The sequence below is a fragment of the Camponotus floridanus genome, unplaced genomic scaffold (assembly GCF_003227725.1).
Source record: "Camponotus floridanus strain SB8 unplaced genomic scaffold, Cflo_v7.5 scaffold37, whole genome shotgun sequence".
In the NCBI taxonomy this organism is placed as follows: Eukaryota; Metazoa; Arthropoda; class Insecta; order Hymenoptera; family Formicidae; genus Camponotus; species Camponotus floridanus.
Genome location: NW_020229514.1, coordinates 1646820 through 1673096, shown reverse-complemented (window position 1 = coordinate 1673096; position 26277 = coordinate 1646820). Strand labels below are relative to the sequence as shown.

The 26277-nt window shown below is 33.0% G+C and overlaps 2 protein-coding genes and 1 pseudogene across 2 annotated transcripts; 1 reads left to right on the top strand and 2 right to left on the bottom strand.

Moving 5' to 3' along the window:
- Nucleotides 1-2863: 2863 nt before the first annotated feature.
- LOC105251523 lies at nucleotides 2864-3994 on the bottom strand (annotated as a pseudogene).
- A 9650-nt stretch (nucleotides 3995-13644) lies between these two features.
- On the bottom strand, nucleotides 13645-19672 carry LOC105251508 (coatomer subunit beta'). The gene is made up of 8 exons (XM_011258365.3): nucleotides 19353-19672; nucleotides 18605-18956; nucleotides 17581-18519; nucleotides 17264-17499; nucleotides 16850-17188; nucleotides 16169-16768; nucleotides 15269-15571; nucleotides 13645-13965 (listed from the first exon to the last, which is right to left on the bottom strand). The coding sequence occupies exons 1-8, from the start codon at nucleotides 19353-19355 to the stop codon at nucleotides 13921-13923; spliced, it is 2817 nt and encodes a 938-aa protein (XP_011256667.1). The 5' UTR covers nucleotides 19356-19672; the 3' UTR covers nucleotides 13645-13920.
- Nucleotides 19673-21698: 2026 nt separating this feature from the next.
- LOC105251504 (serine protease inhibitor dipetalogastin-like) lies at nucleotides 21699-25729 on the top strand. Its single transcript, XM_011258360.3, has 8 exons — nucleotides 21699-21906; nucleotides 22064-22246; nucleotides 22510-22653; nucleotides 22990-23142; nucleotides 23790-23954; nucleotides 24280-24477; nucleotides 24838-24999; nucleotides 25522-25729. The coding sequence occupies exons 1-8, from the start codon at nucleotides 21711-21713 to the stop codon at nucleotides 25551-25553; spliced, it is 1233 nt and encodes a 410-aa protein (XP_011256662.2). The 5' UTR covers nucleotides 21699-21710; the 3' UTR covers nucleotides 25554-25729.
- The last annotated feature ends 548 nt before the right edge of the window (nucleotides 25730-26277 follow it).

The following is a 26277-nucleotide window of genomic DNA, read 5'->3' as shown; positions in this document are numbered from 1 at the left end:
AATGATATAATAATATTTCTACGCACGAGGGAATTGAAATCTGAGAGATATCACTTTATACTTCTTCGAACTCTCATCTAGATTCCTCGAATTTCTTTTGGCTCTTAGAAATGTACGCTTTACATGACGCAGTTTGACACATTCAACATAAACATCAGATCTGTTTTATCAAACAGACACGATAGCGGACTCAACTCAATCATCGGTATAGAATGAGCCACATATGTATTACAAAGCGCGATTAAAACGGACAGTAAAAATTAATAATTATCACAAGTATACTGTTACATAAGATAGGTGTATTATTTTTAATTGTCTTAAAGAGATAATTTAACTAAATTTAATTTGTAATAAAATAATGTAATTTATATCGCTATTATAAAACGGAATCGGAGATTAACTATAAGATATATATTTTTTTCAGCAAACTTTTATATCGAGTTCTTCAAGAAATACACTATTTCTTCATTCGGTGGCCGTAAGATAATGGATTTAGAATGAATTTCAGACACGCTGAAAATCTCCAAACGAATGGGCACCGTATAGAAAGCACGTATGTTGAATGACGCGCAACAGCTGTATGCAACTTCCAGTCGCGATCGTTCCCTATGTTCGTAAGATGAATATATACGAGCGATGAGAAAGACAATGATCTCTAGAATAATTAACATATTAATAAATATGTTTTCGAGTCTTAAGTAGTTTCAATTAAATATTTAACGGATGAAATGTCTTGCATATTCCGAAATTATTTTATATTTATAATTACATTTTATGTTGTCTATTCCTATCAAAATTATTGTTTATACTAAAGTATATTTTAGTTATCTCTTTTAAATAACGTTTAACAAAGCAATTTACACGTAAAACCTTTTTTCTGATTTTTCTTTATTATTGATAAAATTATGTGCTTAAATTCTCGTAATTTCGCCGGCTGTGACTTATTTTTTAAATTCGCGCGATTTGTCGGGACGGCTACGAGAAAAAAAAGTTTCAACATTACGGTCAGATCGTAAGCCTTCGCGTGCCAGAAACGCGAGGAACGCGCGAGATTCACACGCACGTGCACATCGTGCGTGGCGATGCGTGTAAGTGGAGAGTAGCGGTGACATATAGCGGCCGTACCGACCATTTAGGCGACTATTAGCAGCTTCACGGGATGTTTCACGCACGTGCGTTTCTTATAACGGTGGTCTGCGAGCTCTTTTTCTCTCTCTTCTCTATCTTTCTCTATCTACCTCTTGAAAACAGGAGTGATGGGGAGAGAGGGGATTTCTCGCACATCAATCTTGCAATCGCTTGAAATCATACGCAAAACTTTTTGCACTCATCATATAAATCATATAAAAATGTATACAAAATATGTGCGAGAGCGAAATTTTCTTTTGATTGTAAATAAACAAATAAAATGAAAATATTGATGATAATTCAGTTTCGTAAAGTAAATCAATTAATTGTTTTAATTAATTTAATTTTACACATACATAATTTCTTAGATAACTTTAAAATGTCTTTTAAATATGTTTAATTTTTATTTTGTCAAAAGACAGAGGATCCATTTCTTGGCTTATACATTATCTTCGCGTGTTTGTTATCAAATGCAAGTAATGGAAACAAGTCCTATTTAAAATTAAGCGGACGATAATCATAAATTTTTCCGTGATTACTTTCTCTGATTTTGACAAATGCAAATGTCAATAATGAATATGTTTCGGGAAATCTTTCGCGAAACCAGTCGAGCTTTACTTTGGGCGGTAAGTATCCCTCGAGGTAATTTCACATCGAAGTTAATTTTCTATTTTTCGAGAACCGTGTTCCAGAAAAAAAATGCGAATAAGAAAAACCATCTATTTTTAGCGCACGCGTGCACGATAGAGATATTTTGCTTCGTTCCCATTCGATTATAATACAGAAATTAGATACTACGCTATAATATATTATTAGTAGACTTAATTAAGCATCGTAACAAAATTAAATTGAACGAACTGAGAGTACGTCAGGTATCGCCTGATTTATGTCGGTCCTCGCGTATGGAAACTAAAGGCCATAAATTTGTAATGTCGGACGGAATGAACGTTGAAACATATTGGTTCCTCGTCAATCTATCTCAATTACTAATATTGTCAACTAAACTCAAGTTTATGATATATCAATCTCGTCCTTTATTTTGCAAACATTCAAAATTTATTACACGGAATTTCATGCACGTAAATAAAATATATAATGCAGAATTAGAAGTTAGTAGAACAGACATGGTTAGGTAATGACGATTAATGCGATATTTATTATTAATAGCAAACAGTCAATAAATAATTAAAAAGTTATTGATAAAATTATCACTTAAATATTTCTCAATTGTAGAAAAAGTATTTGGATTCCTGGCGATTCTTGTATTTTATATATTTCGTGAAGAAAATATCCGAGAAAAAAGAAGAAATGAAGCTTCGATCTAAATTAATAAATAAATCACAAAATAAATTGCTATTTAAAATTTGCGAAAAATGTAATAAATAAATAAATCAACGACAGTTTTAATACTAGATTGTCATGTAATGATTACGTATAATTTCTAGAACTATGTACGATATAATTATTATCATTTTATACGAAAATGTTTTGACGAAAATTCTGAGCGTTTTTGTGTCTGCATGTCTTTTAATAATCGAAAATTCATTTTGAATCGTAAGCAGACTAATAAACTTCAAAAAGAAATAAGTAAATAATCACAATTCATAATTAATATATCTTAAATACGTTCTAAAATTCTGAATTAATAGGAAAATATATTGGGTCGTGAAGTATGAAATGGAGCAAAATTTTGATAAATAAAACTCGATTCTTTTCAAATAAAAACTTTGTATTTTTAATCAAAGTATGCACCCAGGTTATCGACACACTTTTGCCATTTCAACGGTAGCTCATTTATCCCTTTGCTGTAGAAGCCTGGCTCACGGGAGTCGATGAACTGTTGGAAGGCCGTTTTCAGAGCCTCTGGAATTGAATTTTTTTCCCAACAAGAAGTTGTTCAAATTTCGAAAGAAGTGGTAGTCAGTGGGTGCAAGGTCTGGCGAATATGGTGAGTGACGGAGAGTCTCTAACTCCAACTGCTGTAGCTTTGCCACGGTCGTTCGTGCGGTCGAGCATTGTCGTGCAAGAGGATGGGAGCTGATCGATTGACCAATCTCGGCTGTTTAATCGCAAGATTTTGCATCATATCTAGTTGGTTGCAGTAGACATCCGCCACGATCGATCTGCCAGGTTCCATGAAGCTATGGTGGATGACACCTGAGCCAGACCACCAAACAGTCTCCATCAGCTTCTTCTGGTGGATGCCTCGTTTGGAGCAGTGTTTTGGTGGTTCATCTCGGTCCAACCACTGTGATGGACGCTTGCGATTGTCGTACATGATCCATTTTTCATCGCAGGTAACAATTCGATGGAGAAATGGTTCGGTTTTGTTGCGAGACAAAAGAGAAAGGCATGCTTCAAGTCGCCGTTGCTTTTGTGCATCGTTTAATTCGTGCGGCACCCACTTGTCCAGCTTTTTCACCTTGCCGATTTGCGCCAAGTGAGTCAGGATTGTTTTCTTCGATACACCGAAAGTCAGTGCTAATTCACGTGCACTTTGGCTGGGATCCGCTTCCACGGTGGCTTTCAGGACATCATTATCCACCTGAGTTTCAGGTCGACCACGCGGTTCATTGGACAGGTCAAAATTTCCAGAACGAAATCTTTTGAACCAACGAGCTACTGTCGCGTTCGTAGCGACTTGGGGTAGGGAACACACTGTTGATATTGTCGACTGCCTGCCGTGTTCTGGCTCTACGGTGGAACTCATATTTCATCAAAACACTAATTTCTCTGTTTTCCATGACCTCGTTAGATCATTTGCTGACAAAAACCTATTCAATATTTTTCAATTATCAAAAATAATTCTGAAAGAGGAAAGACGTACCTTTATAAACAACAAGTAGTTTGTATCAAAACAATGCTCCAAAGTGAAGTTATACGCGATTGAAATCAAAGATATTAAGTTTGCTCCATTTCATACTTCACGACCCAATATTTTATAAAAAGACACAGATAACAGTAGTTAACGAGCAATAGTGAATCTCTTAATATGATCGAAAATTTATATGAAATAATTACAGAGGTATGCTAGTAGTGATGCAGATTACGAGCAGTAAAAGTGTATCTATATATCCTCAAAAATTAGCGTCTAAATTATTAGGAGAATATATTTTGCGAGGAGGACGATAATGCGTTGATGACCTCTTTACAAATCATGTTCTTCTAATAACGCAAACGTGAAAATTTTCGAAAATTCGTTTCTTATAATTTATTATTTTATATTATCAGGAGAACATGATTTGTAAAGAGGTCATCAACGCATCATCGACTTCCTCGCAAAATATATTCTCCTGATAATATAAATTGTAAGAAACGAATTTTCGAAAATTTCCACGTTTGCGTCATTAGGAGAACATGATTTGTAAAGAGGTCATCAACGCATCATCGACCTCCTCGCAAAATATATTCTCCTGATAATATAAATTATAAGAAACGAATTTTCGAAAATTTTCACGTTTGCGTCATTAGGAGAACATGATTTGTAAAGAGGTCATCAACGCATCATCGACCTCCTCGCAAAATATATTCTCCTGATAATATAAATTATAAGAAACGAATTTTCGAAAATTTTCACGTTTGCGTTATTAGGAGAACATGATTTGTAAAGAGGTCATCAACGCATTATCGACCTCCTCGCAAAATATATTCTCCTAATAATATAAATTATAGGAAACGAATTTTCGAAAATTTTTACGTTTGCGTTATTAGGAGAACATAATTTGTAAAGAGGTCATCAACGCATCATCGACCTCCTCGCAAAATATATTCTCCTGATAATATAAATTATAGGAAACGAATTTTCGAAAATTTTCACGTTTGCGTTATTAGGAGAACATGATTTGTAAAGAGGTCATCAACGCATCATCGACCTCCTCGCAAAATATATTCTCCTAATAATATAAATTATAGGAAACGAATTTTCGAAAATTTTCACGTTTGCGTTATTAGGAGAACATGATTTGTAAAGAGGTCATCAACGCATCATCGACCTCCTCGCAAAATATATTCTCCTGATAATATAAATTATAGGAAACGAATTTTCGAAAATTTTCACGTTTGCGTTATTAGGAGAACATGATTTGTAAAGAGGTCATCAACGCATCATCGACCTCCTCGCAAAATATATTCTCCTGATAATATAAATTATAGGAAACGAATTTTCGAAAATTTTTACGTTTGCGTTATTAGGAGAACATGATTTGTAAAGAGGTCATCAACGCATCATCGACCTCCTCGCAAAATATATTCTCCTGATAATATAAATTATAGGAAACGAATTTTCGAAAATTTTCACGTTTGCGTTATTAGGAGAACATGATTTGTAAAGAGGTCATCAACGCATCATCGACCTCCTCGCAAAATATATTCTCCTGATAATATAAATTATAGGAAACGAATTTTCGAAAATTTTCACGTTTGCGTTATTAGGAGAACATGATTTGTAAAGAGGTCAACAACGCATCATCGACCTCTTCGCAAAATATATTCTCCTGATAATATAAATTATAGGAAACGAATTTTCGAAAATTTTCACGTTTGCGTTATTAGGAGAACATGATTTGTAAAGAGGTCATCAACGCATCATCGACCTCCTCGCAAAATATATTCTCCTGATAATATAAATTATAGGAAACGAATTTTCGAAAATTTTCACGTTTGCGTCATTAGGAGAACATGATTTGTAAAGAGGTCATCAACGCATCATCGACCTCCTCGCAAAATATATTCTCCTGATAATATAAATTATAGGAAACGAATTTTCGAAAATTTTTACGTTTACGTTATTAGGAGAACATGATTTGTAAAGAGGTCATCAACGCATCATCGACCTCCTCGCAAAATATATTCTCCTGATAATATAAATTATAGGAAACGAATTTTCGAAAATTTTCACGTTTGCGTTATTAGGAGAACATGATTTGTAAAGAGGTCATCAACGCATCATCGACCTCCTCGCAAAATATATTCTCCTGATAATATAAATTATAGGAAACGAATTTTCGAAAATTTTCACGTTTGCGTTATTAGGAGAACATGATTTGTAAAGAGGTCATCAACGCATCATCGACCTCCTCGCAAAATATATTCTCCTGATAATATAAATTATAGGAAACGAATTTTCGAAAATTTTTACGTTTACGTTATTAGGAGAACATGATTTGTAAAGAGGTCATCAACGCATCATCGACCTCCTCGCAAAATATATTCTCCTGATAATATAAATTATAGGAAACGAATTTTCGAAAATTTTCACGTTTGCGTTATTAGGAGAACATGATTTGTAAAGAGGTCATCAACGCATCATCGACCTCCTCGCAAAATATATTCTCCTGATAATATAAATTATAGGAAACGAATTTTCGAAAATTTTCACGTTTGCGTTATTAGGAGAACATGATTTGTAAAGAGGTCATCAACGCATCATCGACCTCCTCGCAAAATATATTCTCCTGATAATATAAATTATAGGAAATGAATTTTCGAAAATTTTCACGTTTGCGTCATTAGGGGAACATGATTTGTAAAGAGGTCATCAACGCATCATCGACCTCCTCGCAAAATATATTCTCCTGATAATATAAATTATAGGAAACGAATTTTCGAAAATTTTCACGTTTGCGTTATTAGGAGAACATGATTTGTAAAGAGGTCATCAACGCATCATCGACCTCCTCGCAAAATATATTCTCCTGATAATATAAATTATAGGAAACGAATTTTCGAAAATTTTCACGTTTGCGTCATTAGGAGAACATGATTTGTAAAGAGGTCATCAACGCATCATCGACCTCCTCGCAAAATATATTCTCCTGATAATATAAATTATAGGAAACGAATTTTCGAAAATTTTCACGTTTGCGTTATTAGGAGAACATGATTTGTAAAGAGGTCATCAACGCATCATCGACCTCCTCGCAAAATATATTCTCCTGATAATATAAATTATAGGAAACGAATTTTCGAAAATTTTTACGTTTGCGTTATTAGGAGAACATGATTTGTAAAGAGGTCATCAACGCATCATCGACTTCCTCGCAAAATATATTCTCCTGATAATATAAATTATAGGAAACGAATTTTCGAAAATTTTCACGTTTGCGTCATTAGGAGAACATGATTTGTAAAGAGGTCATCAACGCATCATCGACCTCCTCGCAAAATATATTCTCCTGATAATATAAATTATAAGAAACGAATTTTCGAAAATTTTCACGTTTGCGTTATTAGGAGAACATGATTTGTAAAGAGGTCATCAACGCATCATCGACCTCCTCGCAAAATATATTCTCCTGATAATATAAATTATAGGAAACGAATTTTCGAAAATTTTCACGTTTGCGTTATTAGGAGAACATGATTTGTAAAGAGGTCATCAACGCATCATCGACCTCCTCGCAAAATATATTCTCCTAATAATATAAATTATAGGAAACGAATTTTCGAAAATTTTCACGTTTGCGTTATTAGGAGAACATGATTTGTAAAGAGGTCATCAACGCATCATCGACCTCCTCGCAAAATATATTCTCCTGATAATATAAATTATAGGAAACGAATTTTCGAAAATTTTCACGTTTGCGTTATTAGGAGAACATGATTTGTAAAGAGGTCATCAACGCATCATCGACCTCCTCGCAAAATATATTCTCCTGATAATATAAATTATAGGAAACGAATTTTCGAAAATTTTCACGTTTGCGTTATTAGGAGAACATGATTTGTAAAGAGGTCAACAACGCATCATCGACCTCTCGCAAAATATATTCTCCTGATAATATAAATTATAGGAAACGAATTTTCGAAAATTTTCACGTTTGCGTTATTAGGAGAACATGATTTGTAAAGAGGTCATCAACGCATCATCGACCTCCTCGCAAAATATATTCTCCTGATAATATAAATTATAGGAAACGAATTTTCGAAAATTTTCACGTTTGCGTCATTAGGAGAACATGATTTGTAAAGAGGTCATCAACGCATCATCGACCTCCTCGCAAAATATATTCTCCTGATAATATAAATTATAGGAAACGAATTTTCGAAAATTTTTACGTTTACGTTATTAGGAGAACATGATTTGTAAAGAGGTCATCAACGCATCATCGACCTCCTCGCAAAATATATTCTCCTGATAATATAAATTATAGGAAACGAATTTTCGAAAATTTTCACGTTTGCGTTATTAGGAGAACATGATTTGTAAAGAGGTCATCAACGCATCATCGACCTCCTCGCAAAATATATTCTCCTGATAATATAAATTATAGGAAACGAATTTTCGAAAATTTTCACGTTTGCGTTATTAGGAGAACATGATTTGTAAAGAGGTCATCAACGCATCATCGACCTCCTCGCAAAATATATTCTCCTGATAATATAAATTATAGGAAACGAATTTTCGAAAATTTTCACGTTTGCGTTATTAGGAGAACATGATTTGTAAAGAGGTCATCAACGCATCATCGACCTCCTCGCAAAATATATTCTCCTGATAATATAAATTATAGGAAACGAATTTTCGAAAATTTTCACGTTTGCGTTATTAGGAGAACATGATTTGTAAAGAGGTCATCAACGCATCATCGACCTCCTCGCAAAATATATTCTCCTGATAATATAAATTATAGGAAACGAATTTTCGAAAATTTTCACGTTTGCGTTATTAGGAGAACATGATTTGTAAAGAGGTCATCAACGCATCATCGACCTCCTCGCAAAATATATTCTCCTGATAATATAAATTATAGGAAACGAATTTTCGAAAATTTTCACGTTTGCGTCATTAGGAGAACATGATTTGTAAAGAGGTCATCAACGCATCATCGACCTCCTCGCAAAATATATTCTCCTGATAATATAAATTATAGGAAACGAATTTTCGAAAATTTTCACGTTTGCGTCATTAGGAGAACATGATTTGTAAAGAGGTCATCAACGCATCATCGACCTCCTCGCAAAATATATTCTCCTGATAATATAAATTATAGGAAACGAATTTTCGAAAATTTTCACGTTTGCGTTATTAGGAGAACATGATTTGTAAAGAGGTCATCAACGCATCATCGACCTCCTCGCAAAATATATTCTCCTGATAATATAAATTATAGGAAACGAATTTTCGAAAATTTTTACGTTTGCGTTATTAGGAGAACATGATTTGTAAAGAGGTCATCAACGCATCATCGACTTCCTCGCAAAATATATTCTCCTGATAATATAAATTATAGGAAACGAATTTTCGAAAATTTTCACGTTTGCGTCATTAGGAGAACATGATTTGTAAAGAGGTCATCAACGCATCATCGACCTCCTCGCAAAATATATTCTCCTGATAATATAAATTATAAGAAACGAATTTTCGAAAATTTTCACGTTTGCGTTATTAGGAGAACATGATTTGTAAAGAGGTCATCAACGCATCATCGACCTCCTCGCAAAATATATTCTCCTGATAATATAAATTATAGGAAACGAATTTTCGAAAATTTTCACGTTTGCGTTATTAGGAGAACATGATTTGTAAAGAGGTCATCAACGCATCATCGACCTCCTCGCAAAATATGTTCTTCAAATCATGTTCTCCTAATAACGCAAACGTGAAAATTTTCGAAAATTCGTTTCTTATAATTTATATTATCAGGAGAATATATTTTGCGAGGAGGTCGATGATGCGTTGATGACCTCTTTACAAATCATGTTCTCCTAATAACGCAACCGTGAAAATTTTCGAAAATTCGTTTCTTATAATTTATATTATCAGGAGAATATATTTTGCGAGGAGGTCGATGATGCGTTGATGACCTCTTTACAAATCATGTTCTCCTAATAACGCAACCGTGAAAATTTTCGAAAATTCCTTTCTTATAATTTATATTATCAGGAGAATATATTTTGCGAGGAGGTCGATGATGCGTTGATGACCTCTTTACAAATCATGTTCTCCTAATAACGCAAACGTGAAAATTTTCGAAAATTCGTTTCTTATAATTTATATTATCAGGAGAATATATTTTGCGAGGAGGTCGATAATACGTTGATGACCTCTTTACAAATCATGTTCTCCTAATAACGCAAACGTGAAAATTTTCGAAAATTCGTTTCTTATAATTTATATTATCAGGAGAATATATTTTGCGAGAAGGTCGATGATGCGTTGATGACCTCTTTACAAATCATGTTCTCCTAATAACGCAAACGTGAAAATTTTCGAAAATTCGTTTCTTATAATTTTTATTATCAGGAGAATATATTTTGCGAGGAGGTCGATGATGCTTTGATGACCTCTTTACAAATCATGTTCTCCTAATAACGCAAACGTGAAAATTTTCGAAAATTCGTTTCTTATAATTTATATTATCAGGAGAATATATTTTGCGAGGAGGTCGATAATGCGTTGATGACCTCCTTACAAATCATGTTCTTCTAATAACGCAAACGTGAAAATTTTCGAAAATTCGTTTCTCATAATTTATTATTTTATACTATCAGGAGAATATATTTTGCGAGGAGGTCGATAGTCACACATCAGCTCTTTACAAATTATATTCTCCTAATATAATTCAGAAATTTTTGAACGTATTAGAATTTATTTTCGCGCTCGACATATATGTATTGTCGTTACAATACAAAATTACAACACGAAAACAATACAATTTGATTTATGCACTGTAATTCAAAGGAATTATTAATGATAGCATGATGGCAGAAATCTTTAATTCTTGAATTTCTAAACTTTGTGTGAATTTTATCTCTTATCTTTTATACATATTAATATTCTTTTACGTATACATATTCTTTTACGTATACATATTCTTTCATCATGTAAACATAGGGTTACGAGTACATTAAGCGAAATTATAATGTAAAACATGGGCAGAGAATAAAAAAGATAAAATCTTATCATTAATACAATTCGCGCGCGAGTTTTAGCTTTTACATATAATGCTTTACACATAATACAATTTAAAAAAGATACAACTATGAGAATAAATTGTTCTTAGAGAGGAATAAAAATGAGAAAGCGAAAAAGAAAGAGAGATAAATAAATTGGCACATTTTCAGAATAGATGGGCGGATGCAAAAGCATGCAAAAAAAAAGATTTATCGATCGTCCAGTATCATCGACTTTTTTTTCGTGCGAGTACGCAAGATGCGTGGCTTTTAAAGCGAGAGAAGTGGCATCATGACACGGACAATTTGTAGCGGAGTGTCAACGCGGCTGTTTCTATTTTCGTGTATGGCGAGCACATATATCTTTTTCTTTTTCGGCTTCTTCATCTTCAAGTTCTCTCCGTGCTCTTTCTTTTTTTTCTCCCTCGCTCTCTTTATTTCTTCATCTCTCTCTACCTGCTTTTTTTCTCCTTCGTTTGCCCACCGACGATGTAAATCCACGCGTGGGCGATCGCAGATCTCTCGCTTGCTCTATATCTGCCTCTTTATATCAGAAGTTTATATTTTCTCTGTTTTCTAACATGAATACAAATGACTGTATATTTTCGTTCCGCGATTTATCGGACGGATTGAGAAAAACGTCCAAGAATTATTCTTATTTAATAACTTAGCGATTTTACCCAAAATTATGAAGACGTTACAGCTACGAATAAACTGATTGCGAGTCATAAACGCAGCGCGAGATATTTTGAATGACATAACAACATTATAAAGCGTGTATAGATTGTGTCCATTGAAATAAATAAATATGTATTCGAGAGTAAAATATATACAAAATAACAAACAACATTGGATAAACATGTATACAAATTATGCCTCTTTCGATAATTATACATATATGTACATATATTTCAGAGACTGAAATATTTGATATATTTTGGTATCATCTCTGTACCACAAATATTGAATAATTATAATTTATACGATGTCTCTTTCAATAAAGCAAGTGACATTTAAAAAATCTAATTAATCTAAATTTTATCTTATACACAATATATTTAAGAAGGCGACTGTTATATTTATCGTGCATTACAAAATTAACGAAATTTATATTGGAATTATATATGGACAAAGTCCATACATAATTCAATAAAAGAGCATATCGTCGCAAAATGGGTGCGTTCTTGATTATTCGCGCGATATCGATGTGACGTCAAACGAAATGCGATGATTCATCCGGTCTGCTGCACACCAGTTTTTCTTTCCTTTCAGTCCTTTCACATCAGTCGGAAATCTGAGTTCCATTATGCATACAACGCGACAAATGCTTACAATTAGTTTATTCGTGCGTGAGTTTTGCGAGAGTGAGCTTCGAGAACGCCGACCTCAGCGTCGTTCCCGTGGATCTGCAAACTTTGCGAATGTAAAGTTTCAGCGTAGACACACCTTCGTCATGTTAATGCACTCTGATATCTTCATTAAGGGAGAATTATTATTTGCTCTATGATTATTCGAAATAACAAAATTGTTAAAATTATGTATCATATTTAGATATTATAAATTATTAATTAGATATTATAATTGTTGCATTATTAACTTGTTTCACATGCAATACATTTAGCAGTTTAAATCCTTAAATATTTAAAAAGCCTCAACATTTTGCACAAAGTAAAAATATACATATTTAAGCATTTTATTGCTATTATATAAAATAATATTGTACTTCGTTGCACAAATGAGAAAAAGATACGATTATACATAAAAAAAGAGAGCGAGAGAGAAGAGAGAAATATAAAATTTTTCTTTTCTCGTGAAAAAAATAATGAAGCGATTTTTTCTCGATTATTCAGATGAGTTTGACTCTTCGCATTTCCTTTTCCTGTTGATGTTAATAATAAATGTATTTTGCCTCAACACGCGCGCACGTTTTCTCTTGCGCGAGTAGTGGACTGGGCACGTACAACTGCTAACTGCACCTCTTTATTTTTTCCTCTCTCGGCACATTAAGACACGTACGAGCGTATCGATTCCACTTCGGCTTTTACGCACGCACTCTCGACCGTCCAAAAATTCAGAGGGAAACGCGAACGTGAACAGCTGATATACCGAATACCTCAAAGTTGACGAAAAAAATATAACGTTCGTTGTTTCTCAAATTTAAAATCAATCTTTTCCCGAGAATGAAAAAGATTATCGTCTGCCATAATTTTTTTTTAAGATGTCTCGTTAATCAAATTAAAATTGCGTTAAAACTGATTTCGAATTTTGAATGTTTCATCATTCGTGAGGATTTGAAAAAATTTTATTTCTAAAGATCTCACTCTTGTAATTCGAAAATTATACCAATGCCGGAAATTTTCGTTAATAAAAATTGACTCCAAATAAAAAAAAATAATGCTATATTCATCTCAAAAACATAAACTTCTGATTCTGATGAATCAAAGATAACGGAAGAGAAAGAATATTTATTGTTTGTATCAAGGAATGAGAAAATGGAAGTTGGTGTAATAAAATGGATATATATAGGGGAGATATATATATATATATATATATATATATATATATAGAGAGAGAGAGAGAGAGAGAGAGAGAGAGAGAGAGAGAGAGTACGACACACGAACGCATATTATACTCTTCCTGTTATATTAACAATATATTTAATCTTTATAACCGTGCCGTTAGTAGTCGGCAATTATGTGTGGCACCGCTCTCTTTAATCTATGCAATAATATAAACATATTTGCGCATAAGAAAATGTTTTATAATTTTAATACTTGATTCTAAATTACTTCACTTCTATTTAATCGTTTTCTTTCTTCTTGCGGGGAATGATTGACGGGAGGAAAATGAAAGATATTTGTGCGATATGCACACGTTATTCATTTCTTGTCTCGATAGTTAATCTTCTTCATCGTCGAAAGGATCATCGTCGAGATTAATACCCTGAAACAAAAAATAATTTAACAATATTTTAAAAATATTCGTCAATATTAATGTTTGTAAGGAGAAACATTTAATCAAATATAATTGTGTTTATAAAACTCCATAATTTCAAAATCTTCTCAAAAATGAGAAATATCGAAGCGCAAGTATTCTTAAACGCACCATCGCGAATGAATGGAAACAGAGCAAGAGGCAGAGCGTGACAAAACGTAGTAATGGTCGGAACCTTATGGTAGAAGAGCTCCGGTTCGACTCCGGAGTCGACTGTTATGGCAACAAGGCTGTAAACGAAATACGGCGTGACTGCCTCGGAGCAAACAAGCTCCTCTGGCTTCTCGCAAAAGTCTCTCGCAGAGAAAAAGAGAAAGAGAGAGGGTATACCATGTTCCCTCGCGTTCACACCAGTTGTCATATCAGGACAAGCTTTAATGATCTATCGCTGATTTTCGTGTATTACGTACACGCATGCAAACAAATATTCTTCAACACACAGAAATTAACTTGCATACAAACTTACATATGTAAACCTACAAATTTGCCTAAATTGAATTAATTTGAAAAAAATATTTTCAATACAATTTTAATATAATTTCTAGGTTTAGTTTCATTAATAATACAATTCAATCAATCAATATGATCGATTGAAATAATTTTATAATGTAAAAACTATAGCAGTATCTTGATATTTCATGAACTTTCTTTTTACATTTCTTTATATGACGCATTGTACGCGCGATTTGTTTCGTGATATGTAACATAAATATAAGCATAGATTTTGTAAATATATACTTTGATGCATCTTACATGCATATGCGATTTATATATGTATGATGTATATACTGTATCGCGCAGCCCCTTTCTTGCTGTGTTTGGTAATACTATACTCTTCTAAAGTTACGCCCATATTTAGGAGCATTAAACTTTTGCCTAATTGTACACCTCCAACCTTTTTTTCACACCTTCTTTTTCGTTTTCTATCTTTATCAATTTTATTGATACATTTGACACTATTGTAAGACATTAGATTATTATATTATAGTTAATTATATGATATTATACTCTTTGCCATGTACTTGAGAATTCTATAAAATGTCAAAATAATGTTCAATAAAATAATCAATATAATATATATTAAACTTAATAACTTTGATCGACTTTAATTTTAATTACGCATAATTAACAATATATAATTTCCTACAATATCACGAAAACAATGAAAATAAAAAGACATAAAGAAAGCAGAGTTAAAGCAATCGCGTAAATAATATATTTCTATATAAAAATATTAAGATAAATAACTTACCGTGGTATCAATATTATCATCAATCCCCAAATCATCGTCCAGATCATCATCATCCAATGTGAGAGGCCTAAAATTACTCGCCGGCTTCGTCGTTGCTTTCTCAGATATTGCTGATTGCACGGTGGAAGTAATTATTTTACTTAAAAAACTGTCTTTTGCAGATATCGAAAGATCTTGCAATCTGTCAATCGTTGCTTCGGTTGATTGCATTTCCGAAATGCTATTCGCGCCGTCCTTATACTGGAATGTGCCCGATTGCTCAGCGGTCAACATTTCTTCCAATGGCTTCCGTTCGGTATTAGGCTATAAAATTAACACAAATTGATTGGTTATATGATTTCTCTTATCCAACTCAGTAAATTAAATAATTTTATATTCTATAAATATAAGTATATATACATAAAAGTATATTTTATAAAATATTTTATAATTTAAAATATATCTTTAAAATGTATAATAATGTAAGATAATTATTTCGTTGCATAATGATATAGTGGATCGCTATGGGAAAGTTTTATCGATAAGCGGAAGATCAATTTTATACAGTATTCTATCGAGCAATAACAGTGCGATAACAAACATGGGAGCATAAAATCTTTATTATCGATATCGAGTGTGACGTGATTTTACAATGTGATTACGAGTATATATAAAAATATTATTTAACTCTTTCACGGCGCGTTGTTGTCGTAATTATACTTATCGTTTGAGATTGCGAATTGATTGAGACGAATAAGAGATTCGTCTCAGCGAGATGATTTGCATTCTATTAATATGCTTACAGTTTAATGTTTTTCGTTTAATATCCTAACACGTTATTTTAATCATGTTCGCCAATATTTTCCGCTATTTCTATACCGATATTCTAATCGACAATATTTTATAACTACATGATCTTACCGTAACAGCAGGAAATGCGCAAGCTGCAATTTTTCTTTTGCTCTCTTCACGCAAGAACTTCTCCACCTTTAACGCTTCTTTATATCCTGGGAAAAGATTCTCATACTGTTCAGGATCTGCCAAGCTCTGTCCGGCCTTTTCGCTCACTGTCGACAGCTTCTCCTTCCACAATTTGATGATGGAGGAAATTTTACTGGGTGCATATGTCCTAGCGAAGAACGCTGCCTCTGGAATTCTGTCCGTTTTGATAAGAATATCGAGACATTTGTCGACGTCACCTAGTATAAAATTCGACAAGAAAGAGATATTGTTTTTTCCCGTTTCATCCGCGACCGCGCCGAGTTTCTCTATCATGTTGGCGTTTCCCGTGCTAGTTGCTAATAATAACAAGCCACCAAAATCTTGCGCTTGATGTAAACATTCTTGTGCCAGACATAATTTTCCCTTTTGCGTAGCGAGAGAAGCTAGCTGTCGCCACTTTTGCTGGCTATTCGCTTCTTTAGCAAGAGCATGCGCGGTCACGAGATTTCCAAGCGCAAGCGCCAATTCAAATCTATGTTCGGGATCTGTCGATACCGCTAAGGCTTGTTCTTTGAAACCCTGTAACAAAAATGAAAATGAAAAAAGTCTTCAACACAAATACTCCTGTGATCAAAAAGAATATCGTATTAAATTATATACCTGTTTCTCTAAGAAATGCGCTACTCGTGTACGATGTTCCTTTGGAACGGTCGGCAATACTCTGTTGGCAGTCTCGAAATCTTTTCGCATGACCGCAGTTTGATACTCGAGTACTGATAATAATAAAGAATACGAGACGACAGATAGTTCTTTATCGCATAAGTATAATCTGTTGTCCCTTGGTACATATCCCAATAAGTACATTGGTCTGTCCAGATGAGAGACTGTGACAACTTCACCACCGACAAAGTAATTAATGCGATTGACGCTGTTGGTATAAATAAAGCAATCGCCAACCCATAAACCTGTCTTTACCACTTCACTCATCTCTGCTACCATCTGTAAAATATTTTGTTTATAAATATTAAAAAGAAAAAATAAAAAGCTTGTTAAAGTAATTAAATATAAACGTACCTCGAATGCATTTTCAATGTCCTCAGCGTTTTCTGCAGCATTAGCGATAGCATCTGCATGATATTTCAATATAAAATATTGATCTGATGTAGCTAATGCTACCAATGAGGCATTTTCGGCCCAATACACATGTGTTGGTTGTATATCTATGCGACGGATCAACTTTAACATATCCCAGTCGAAGAAGGAGAGACCGGATCCAGAAGATACACCAAGTAAAAATCCGCCAAAGATGCCTATAATTGCGACAATAGTATATTACAAAACGGAAAAACAATATAAAACCATATATATAGAAATAAAGAAAATAAATATACTATCTGCTCCGAAATCTGGCTTGAAGCTCTTCTTCTCCTTGAAGTTTTTAAATACTTTAACCGTTGTATTACTTTCTCGCACTGCATACTGGCTCGAGTCAGCCGCCCATACGAATTCTGACGCCTGTCCGAACGCCTTATTCCTCAATGCCATGGATGTATATATTATGTACTCCCCATCACCGCAAACCACCAGAAAACGACCGTTCGGATTATGCTGTATGGTTTGCGGATAAATTTCACAGGCGCCCATATCTTTGACGGCTAATGGCAGTCGTTCCCCGTCTTGTGCTTCCTCGCCCAATGCCTTCAAGTTCACTTGCTGGATTTCGCTGTGACGCGCCCATACGATCTTTCCACCCAATGAATCCATTGAAACGGCCGGTTCCTCTCTGCCAACCTTCACCATGACACTACCTTCGTCGTAGCCGATGGCAACATTATTCGAACCACGCATGCACGCGATGGTCCACACTCTCTCGAAACCATAGTTGAGAGACGATTCTAATCTGTACGTTCCGGCATGCCATATTCTAACAGTACCGTCTTCCGAAGCAGTGAGAACAATCGGTAATTCCGGATGGAAACACACAGCCGAAATATTTTGTGTGTGACCCTCCAAGGTCTGTACGCAAGTCTTATTTTGATAATCCCATATCTTGACATATCTATCATCAGCTCCCGATATTAGATATGGCTTGTCTCCGCCATGGTAATAATCCACGCAATTTACACCCTTTTCATGGCCCTCAAGCGTGAAATTAGCCGTAGGTGAACCAAGCTGCCAAACTTTGACAGTTCTATCCAGAGAAGCACTGGCAAAAGTATTGTTATCTTTTGGATTAAACACAATCTGCATAACATAATGTGTGTGGCCTTCAAATACTTGTTGACAGATCCAGGATTTCTCCCAGTTCCATAATTTGATCCACATGTCATCTGTAAAATAAAATTAAAAAATATAAACTATAAACTTTTATTATTTATTTAATGAAAGAATGACAATTATTATCCTATAACGTACCACTGCTGGTAAGAATAAATGGTTGTGTTGGATGCACCGCAATACATCTGACATAATCACTATGCGCTTCAAACGAATGAACGCGCTCCAAGGTATTGTAATTAAACACTCTGATTTGCATATCATCGGAGCCAGTAATAACCCAATTCTTGCGTGGTACAAACTTGGCTGTCCGTACTGGTAGATCGCATACTTCAAACGTTTTTACCAAGGTTTGTGTTTCATGATTCCAAATATTAACGTTGCCTTGATACAAAGAACACAGCATCCATGGTTCAGTTGGATGAAGATCGACGCTCTTCACTCTATCTGATCTGGCTGTCAGTTTCCGCTTAATGTCTAACCTAAGAGGCTAAAAGAAAAAAATGATATAAATTACATAATACACAACATATAAAATTTTGATTATTATTTCTTTTGGATTCATCATATTGTCAAAATGATAATTTTGATTAAAAACACAATAAATATGTATACACACACACACATTAAACCTACAAGATTTGCATTAATTGACAGATTCGACGCATTTATTGTAAAATTTCTGCGTGCAAAACGTGATATTTTTCGATCAAAAAAATTCATTATGCGAATAAGTCTTTCATCATCTCCAAAAGGAGCGATATATTTTGACATGATGATTAAAGTTATAAGCACTAAAGTGAAACATATACGCATGGGTGAATGTCAAACGCGCAAGTGTTTCAATGACAACATTGTTGTGATTCGATTCGTTTTTTCTACATACCATTTTGTTTCACACGATTATCCACTGGTTATTCTACTAATACTTCACTGATTGCTGTCAAATTATAGAATAAGAGGCTCCTGCTGAAAGTTAGGACGTGGCCGTTGCGATGAAAATGGCGTCTGGCATATCGTAAATGATGTTAGGTTAGATCAGCATCATTCATCATATGTCGACATTTATAATAAAGCTCGCGAAATTATTTTTCAAGCGATTTCTGCAGCAAATGTTGAATTTATTTGAAAAGTATTTAAAATAAATACTATATTAAAAATTTAATTGCATGAGAAATTATATGACACGCATCGAAGAGATAACTTTGATTAAACGCGCATTCGATAATACTGCCCTCTATTGGTAATATAGATTTACTACCTGTTTTTCTGTCAATAATATAGAGACCGATTACCGTCCTCTATTGATAATATAGATTTTCTATGTCAGTAATTCGTATTTTCGATATTGTTTTTCCAATATAAAGATCGTTTTTAGTGCGATATTTTCAAATAAATTTAATAATTAGAGACTTGGCTCAAGTAATCAAAAAATCAAAAAGAAAATGGCATAAGAGCCAACGCGCGGTTCACAGAAGAAAAGGACATTTTTGTTTTGAAAATATATTTAATTTTAACATGGAAATTTTGAAATAAGATTACATTGTGTTAATTAAAGAAAAATATAATTGCTTGAATAATTGCTTACTTGAATGAAGCCATTTTATATAGTTCAATCGAGAAAAATATATTCTTATGATTTAATTTTCTTGAATGGAAAAGAAATAATGTTAGATAGGAAATAACATTTTTAAATCAAGGATTATAATTTTCTTAAAGTAGAATTAAATAATTATATATTCTTGAAGTGACAATTACAATATTAAAATAAGACTATAATATTGTTGAAATTTAAAATTATTAAATTCTTCTAAGAAGATTATAAATTGTTGCGTATATATAAAACAATAAACTCGTTAGTTTGAGTATATAAGTTTTGATTTGATACTTATTTTTTTTCTGTATAGTTGGAACACAGAGACGCAACAACACTTCTTTCCTTTTTTAATATTAGTTTATTAAAAAACACATATTATAATACACACATTATAATAACAAAAAGCGAACGTTTCGGATCATCTTTTGATTCTTCTTCAGCGTGATGTTAATATATATTACAAATAGTAGAACGCGTCACTATCTGTAATATATATTGTTAATATCGCGCTGAAGAAGAATCAAAAGATGACCCGAAACGTTCGCTTTTTATTATTTATAGACTGGTATTCATAGTCCGATCTTACATTTAAGATCATCATAACTTTCATTCCGCCAATCAACGGAGCATTGTAGCTATTTGATTAATTGAATAAGTTCTTAAGATGATCTTAAATGTAAGACCGGAATATGAATATCGGCCATAATTTGTTTTTTAATAAACTAATATTGAAAAAAAAGAAGTGTTGTTGCTTCTCTGCGCTCTAACTACCGCGCGTTGGCTCTTATGCCATTTTCTTTTTGATTTTCAAATAATAAAAATAAAAATAATATTTTTACACGTTTCTTGTCAGAGAATATTTATTATCCTTCGTCATTCGGATTATTCGCGCCTATTTATTTACATTTTAAATTATTCCTTTTTTTCTTCTCATTTTCGTTTATAAAATAAAACGGAAGAGAGACGACTCTAATTTACGTACGTTTCAGCATGCCATGTTCTGACGATACCGTCTTCTGAAGCAATGAAAACAATCGATAGGAAACACACAGCCGAAATATTTTATGTGAACCCCTCCAAGGTCTGTACGCAAATCTTGTTTTGAATCCTATATCTTGACATATCTACCATCAGCTCCCGATATTAGATATGGTTCCACCGTAATAATTATCCACGCTCTTTTCGCGGCCCTCAAGCGTGAGGGTTTTTTAATTTAAAAAGTGACAAAATAAATTGTTTTATCATTACGATGATTTCACATATCGCTATAATAAATTAATAAATATATTATATAATAAATTAATATATTAATAAATATATTATATAATAAAATAATATATATTAATATATTAATAAATTAATAAATATATATAATATATTAATACATTAATAAATTATTACAGTAGACGACGAATTTATTATCGAGGCCACCCAATTCTTCTTGCCAATACATGTCATATTATTAGAATCAACGCTGACTAATTGTTCGATAAGAAAATGCACTACATAAAACGTTTATTTGTAATTTCACGCGTCCTCCAAAACTTTTCCACGATGGGTCACGTTTAAATTCTTCCGACAACAAAAATTAGCGAGAGATCAATAATGACGCATAATTACGATTGATCTTGCTTGCTAGTGACACGTATGCGATATACGAAATTTCTCTGGCTATCGCGACAAGAGGAATGCATAACAATACTTAATCTGAGAGGAAAAAAGAGCGGAATTGAGCGATCGGACGCAGTCGGACACGAGATTTTTCCGCAAGTTGGAACTGCATTCGAAGCTGGAAATGCAACAATGTCGTCTTCCGTTGCGCATTACGTCCTTCTTCTCTTAGGTCAGCTCAAGTTGTTAATATTCGACTTTAATTTTATTTGACACAAAATACAGATATATACATAATTTAACAATTAGAATAATCTGTAAAAAAATAAAAAATAATCTCTGTAAAAATTATAGCAGAGAAAGATACGAAACGTCTCTAATTTCTATAGGAATCGGGATGTGCATCGAAGAGGAACTTGGGCTTAGCTTGAAAGATAAGGTGGCTCTGTATCAAAATTGTTCGATTTTCGATAATCCGGATATCTATGGTGGTCCGATATGTGGTGACAATGGCGTCACATATGCCAATGGTTTATACTTAGACTGCAAAAATCATCACAGCCAGGATATTGGTAAGTTAATCCTTTATTTTATAATTAACGAAAATTGGCGACGATATGTCATAATGCGTAATATATAAGTTTAATAATATATAAAATATTTATATATTATTAAGCTAATACATTTTAAACAAGATATTCTAATATAAAAGTATACGTATTTTAGGAATATATGTTTTAAATTTTATAAAAAAATTCTCTCTCTTATGCGAAGGCAAAAGAATAATTTTAGCGTAAAATTAATCTAAAATGTTTTTAATTAAAATATTTTGTAGTCGCTACGTTGCATTCTGGTCCATGCTTGGAAAACGAGAAATATTGTAGTGTTGATCTACATTATGAGCCAGTTTGCGGTTCAGATCATAAAATTTACACGAATATGCAATCGCTTCTATGCGTTCGCCACAAACAATCGAAAGGTAACATTCTTTACCTTTATCTTTATATTTACAGGTACCTTTATATTCTCTGTGTGTCGAAGTATATGTGTGTTTATATGCTTTTAAAAAATTTTAAAATGTATATCAAATAATACTTTTAAAATGTTATATTTATTAAAGTTTTTATATTTAATAAGAGAAAAGTCATAATTTTTCAAAAGTTGTCTCCAATGTAGACTGTTTTCAATGTAGACAATTTGAGTATATCTAAATTTTTGGATCCGATAAGATTAATGAGCGCATTAATATTGATTTGTCTTCGTCGCAAGCGAAGAAGCTTTCATTTCGGCTACTGAAACTTTGACCTCGTTTCAGACTTGATAGCCGTGTCTATGGCAGACTGCCGACAGAATGATCATTGTTACAGAGAGGGCACCGAACATTACGAGGTGAATCCGGTTTGCGCTAATAATGGGCTCACGTATCAGAACGCGGCACAACTCAAATGCTTGCAACGATATAACCCTGGTAAGGGATTACGATGAAAGTTACGCGAAAGCATTTAGTTACGATTCGCCTAATTACGCCAGTAAATAGATGGGAATATCGTTTAAACTCCTGCGCGTTCTCTTATGCTTCGTGTGACGTGCCAATTATGTCGAATTAATTTGGAAAGGCTCGCTCTAAATTGAATGTTTCGCTGGAATAACACGGTTATCTTTTCGCGTTTAGCGTTTATGCATCGGAATCGAGATTTTATTGTTGTTATGACAGCGATGCAAAATTTATATTATTAATATTTATATAATTCATTTATTAATATTTATTAATTTATATTAACAAAGTATTACGAGATCATTCGAGGTTTATCATGTACAAAATTATTGTCCCAACAGTAAGGAATTAAAATATAAAATAAATATAAATAAATGAGAAAATATATAAATAAGAATAAAAAATATATATTTTTAAAACATAAAAATTAAGAAAGAATGGTAATTAATATTAAAATTCAACTTGAAAAATTAAGACTAATATTAAAAATTTTAAATCGTAAGAGAAGCGACAACTACTTATTTGTTAAATTACTATGAATCATTGAGAAATATTGCGCATCGCATATACATGCTTAGATTTTAAATCAGCGCATCTTAGGATATATTTGATTTCTCTAGAATTGCAAATTATTCACGACGGCGGTTGTCGCGTGGAATTCGTTCACCAGCTTTACGGTGCAGCGGTTTGTGACATCGCGAAAGTGAGATATGAATGGAATCCGGTTTGCGCATCGGATGGCGTTACTTATTCAAATCCTTTCCTGTTTCTCTGCCATCATTCACGTACGTAATAATTCATAATTAACAAAATAATTTATATATTTTATCGACGAATCAATCTTTCAAATCAGTTTTGTCGAAAAACAAAGATATTCAAATAGTGATACAATTTTAATTTGTAAATGCAAATTTAATAATAAATTAATAATAAATTAATTTAATTGCAGTCTAGAAATATAATTTCTCGAATTTAATTTAAATAGATTTCAAAAGAATTTTCATCTTTGTGGTTTTAATCAAGATCATCAAATATTTAAATATAAGGGAGCTTTCTCTTGACAAAGATGCTGTATGTGAATGAGTATATTTCTTGTATTTTATAATTCAGATCTAAAAGTAATTTCCAACGGAGAGTGCGACACGCATAGCCACGATTCCTGCATAGAAGCGCACACAAACACGACGATTTTGCCAAATGGCGAGTATGTGAACGAAGCTTTTACCGCGGATGATGAGGTTTGCGGGAACGACGGTCACACATACCAGAGTATACATCATTTGCAATGCCAGACACGTCACGACAAATGTAAGTCTCGCATCGCGAGATATGATACCGGACGAATAGTCGTTTCACAAAATCATTAATCATAACAGCTAATTGTTAAATACATTGTATCATTTTGTATGTAAATTCTATTTATTTTCACTTACGATCTCAATTAAATTTAAAAAATATACATGGAAAAAGTCTAGATAAACATTATATATAAATCTTAAAATAAAATCTTTGATAAAGCAATAAAAATTTCTTCATGTATCAAATTTAGAAAGAATCATCGCTCCATACGACAATTATTATTTTTCAAAATTTTTCGTCTTTCGCGATATCCATTTTTCATTATTATACGAGGGCAATGATATACTTACGTATCTCTTTCTACCGCAGATCTGTTCTTGAAGCATCATGGTCCGTGCTCTGGGCCGGACGATCATCCTTGCGGATCGATCCCGGAAGAAGATCACAGACAACCGGTGTGCGGCACCAACGGCAAGGCCTACATAAGTCCAGAGGCTCTCTGGTGCGCCAAATTGCGCTCCCCGGCAGAAGGTGAGACTTGTAAATCAGCATATCTGCAAATTTTACAGAAAATTTCTTACTCGCATTCAGCAACTGCATTTTCATTTCGAGTTCTTCCTTTTAACTTGTATACGTAGCATAAAATATATGTTTCATTCGGTGGGAGTTTCAATTTTTGCCTCGACGAAGATATTATGGATTTTCATCGCAACAGGAAAAGCGTAATCTTAAAGTAATTTTCATGTCTTACTATGATGGCGAGATAATATTTCGCGGCTCTTTTTTTCTGCGCGCATATTAAGATACCGGAAAAATTTTACGGGTAAATTCTATTCAGTGACTCGAAATTACGTAGTAGAAAAGTCACGATATTCATGACTCGATCTCGACGCAATCAAGATTATATTTCGCGTTTACTCGAGTATTGAAAAGTAACGAATAAAGTTGTAAAGAATACAAGAGAAAATTATTCGTTATATTAAGACAAAAGCGTTTTTCGATCGAAAGACAATTGAATTTTTAATCGAATAACAAGGAATCCTATTTTTGCAGATATTGTTTACAAGCACGACGGTCCCTGTTAACGAAGAGATTGTAATCATATGATGGAAGACCAGCCATTATTTCGCTTATGCCTGTAAAATATTAAGAAATATATTAAAATATCTGTAAAAGTCAGAAAAGTCTGTATTCAAGGATCTTAATATAAGCATAGATAATTCGAAATTTATGCTGGTGTGCAATAAGGATCTTCTTTTTTGAATTGACGCATTTGTTAGATCCTTCCCATATCATATAACATAATATGAAATAAGAATTTCTCGTTATAATAAAAATAAGAATTTCTCGTTATAAAAAAATAAGAATTTCTTAATTTATTTCCAGTGAATTATTTCAATCCAATAGAAATTTGTGAAACGATTTACGAAATATTTGAGTAAATAAGTGACAGATATTGAGATATTCATAATCATTTAATTTTAATTGAACATATGGAGAACTACAGTCAATATATGTTATAAATACTATGTAATTTTCAATCTTTAGTGAAATTTGATTAAAATATTGTCTTCTTAGATTACAAAATTGAACTAATGTTGCAAGAATACGTTATTAATTTTAAAGCTCAAAAATGAACAACTTTAGGGAAAAAAATTTTATATATAATTTAACTAAACTTATATTATTTAACTAAACCATCATTATATTACATCAGCTATTTAATTTAGAATATCATTGTTTATTTTGACTTTGCAATGATTTATTGTCACTGTATTGATGTTATTTTCTTGGAAAATAAACATATAT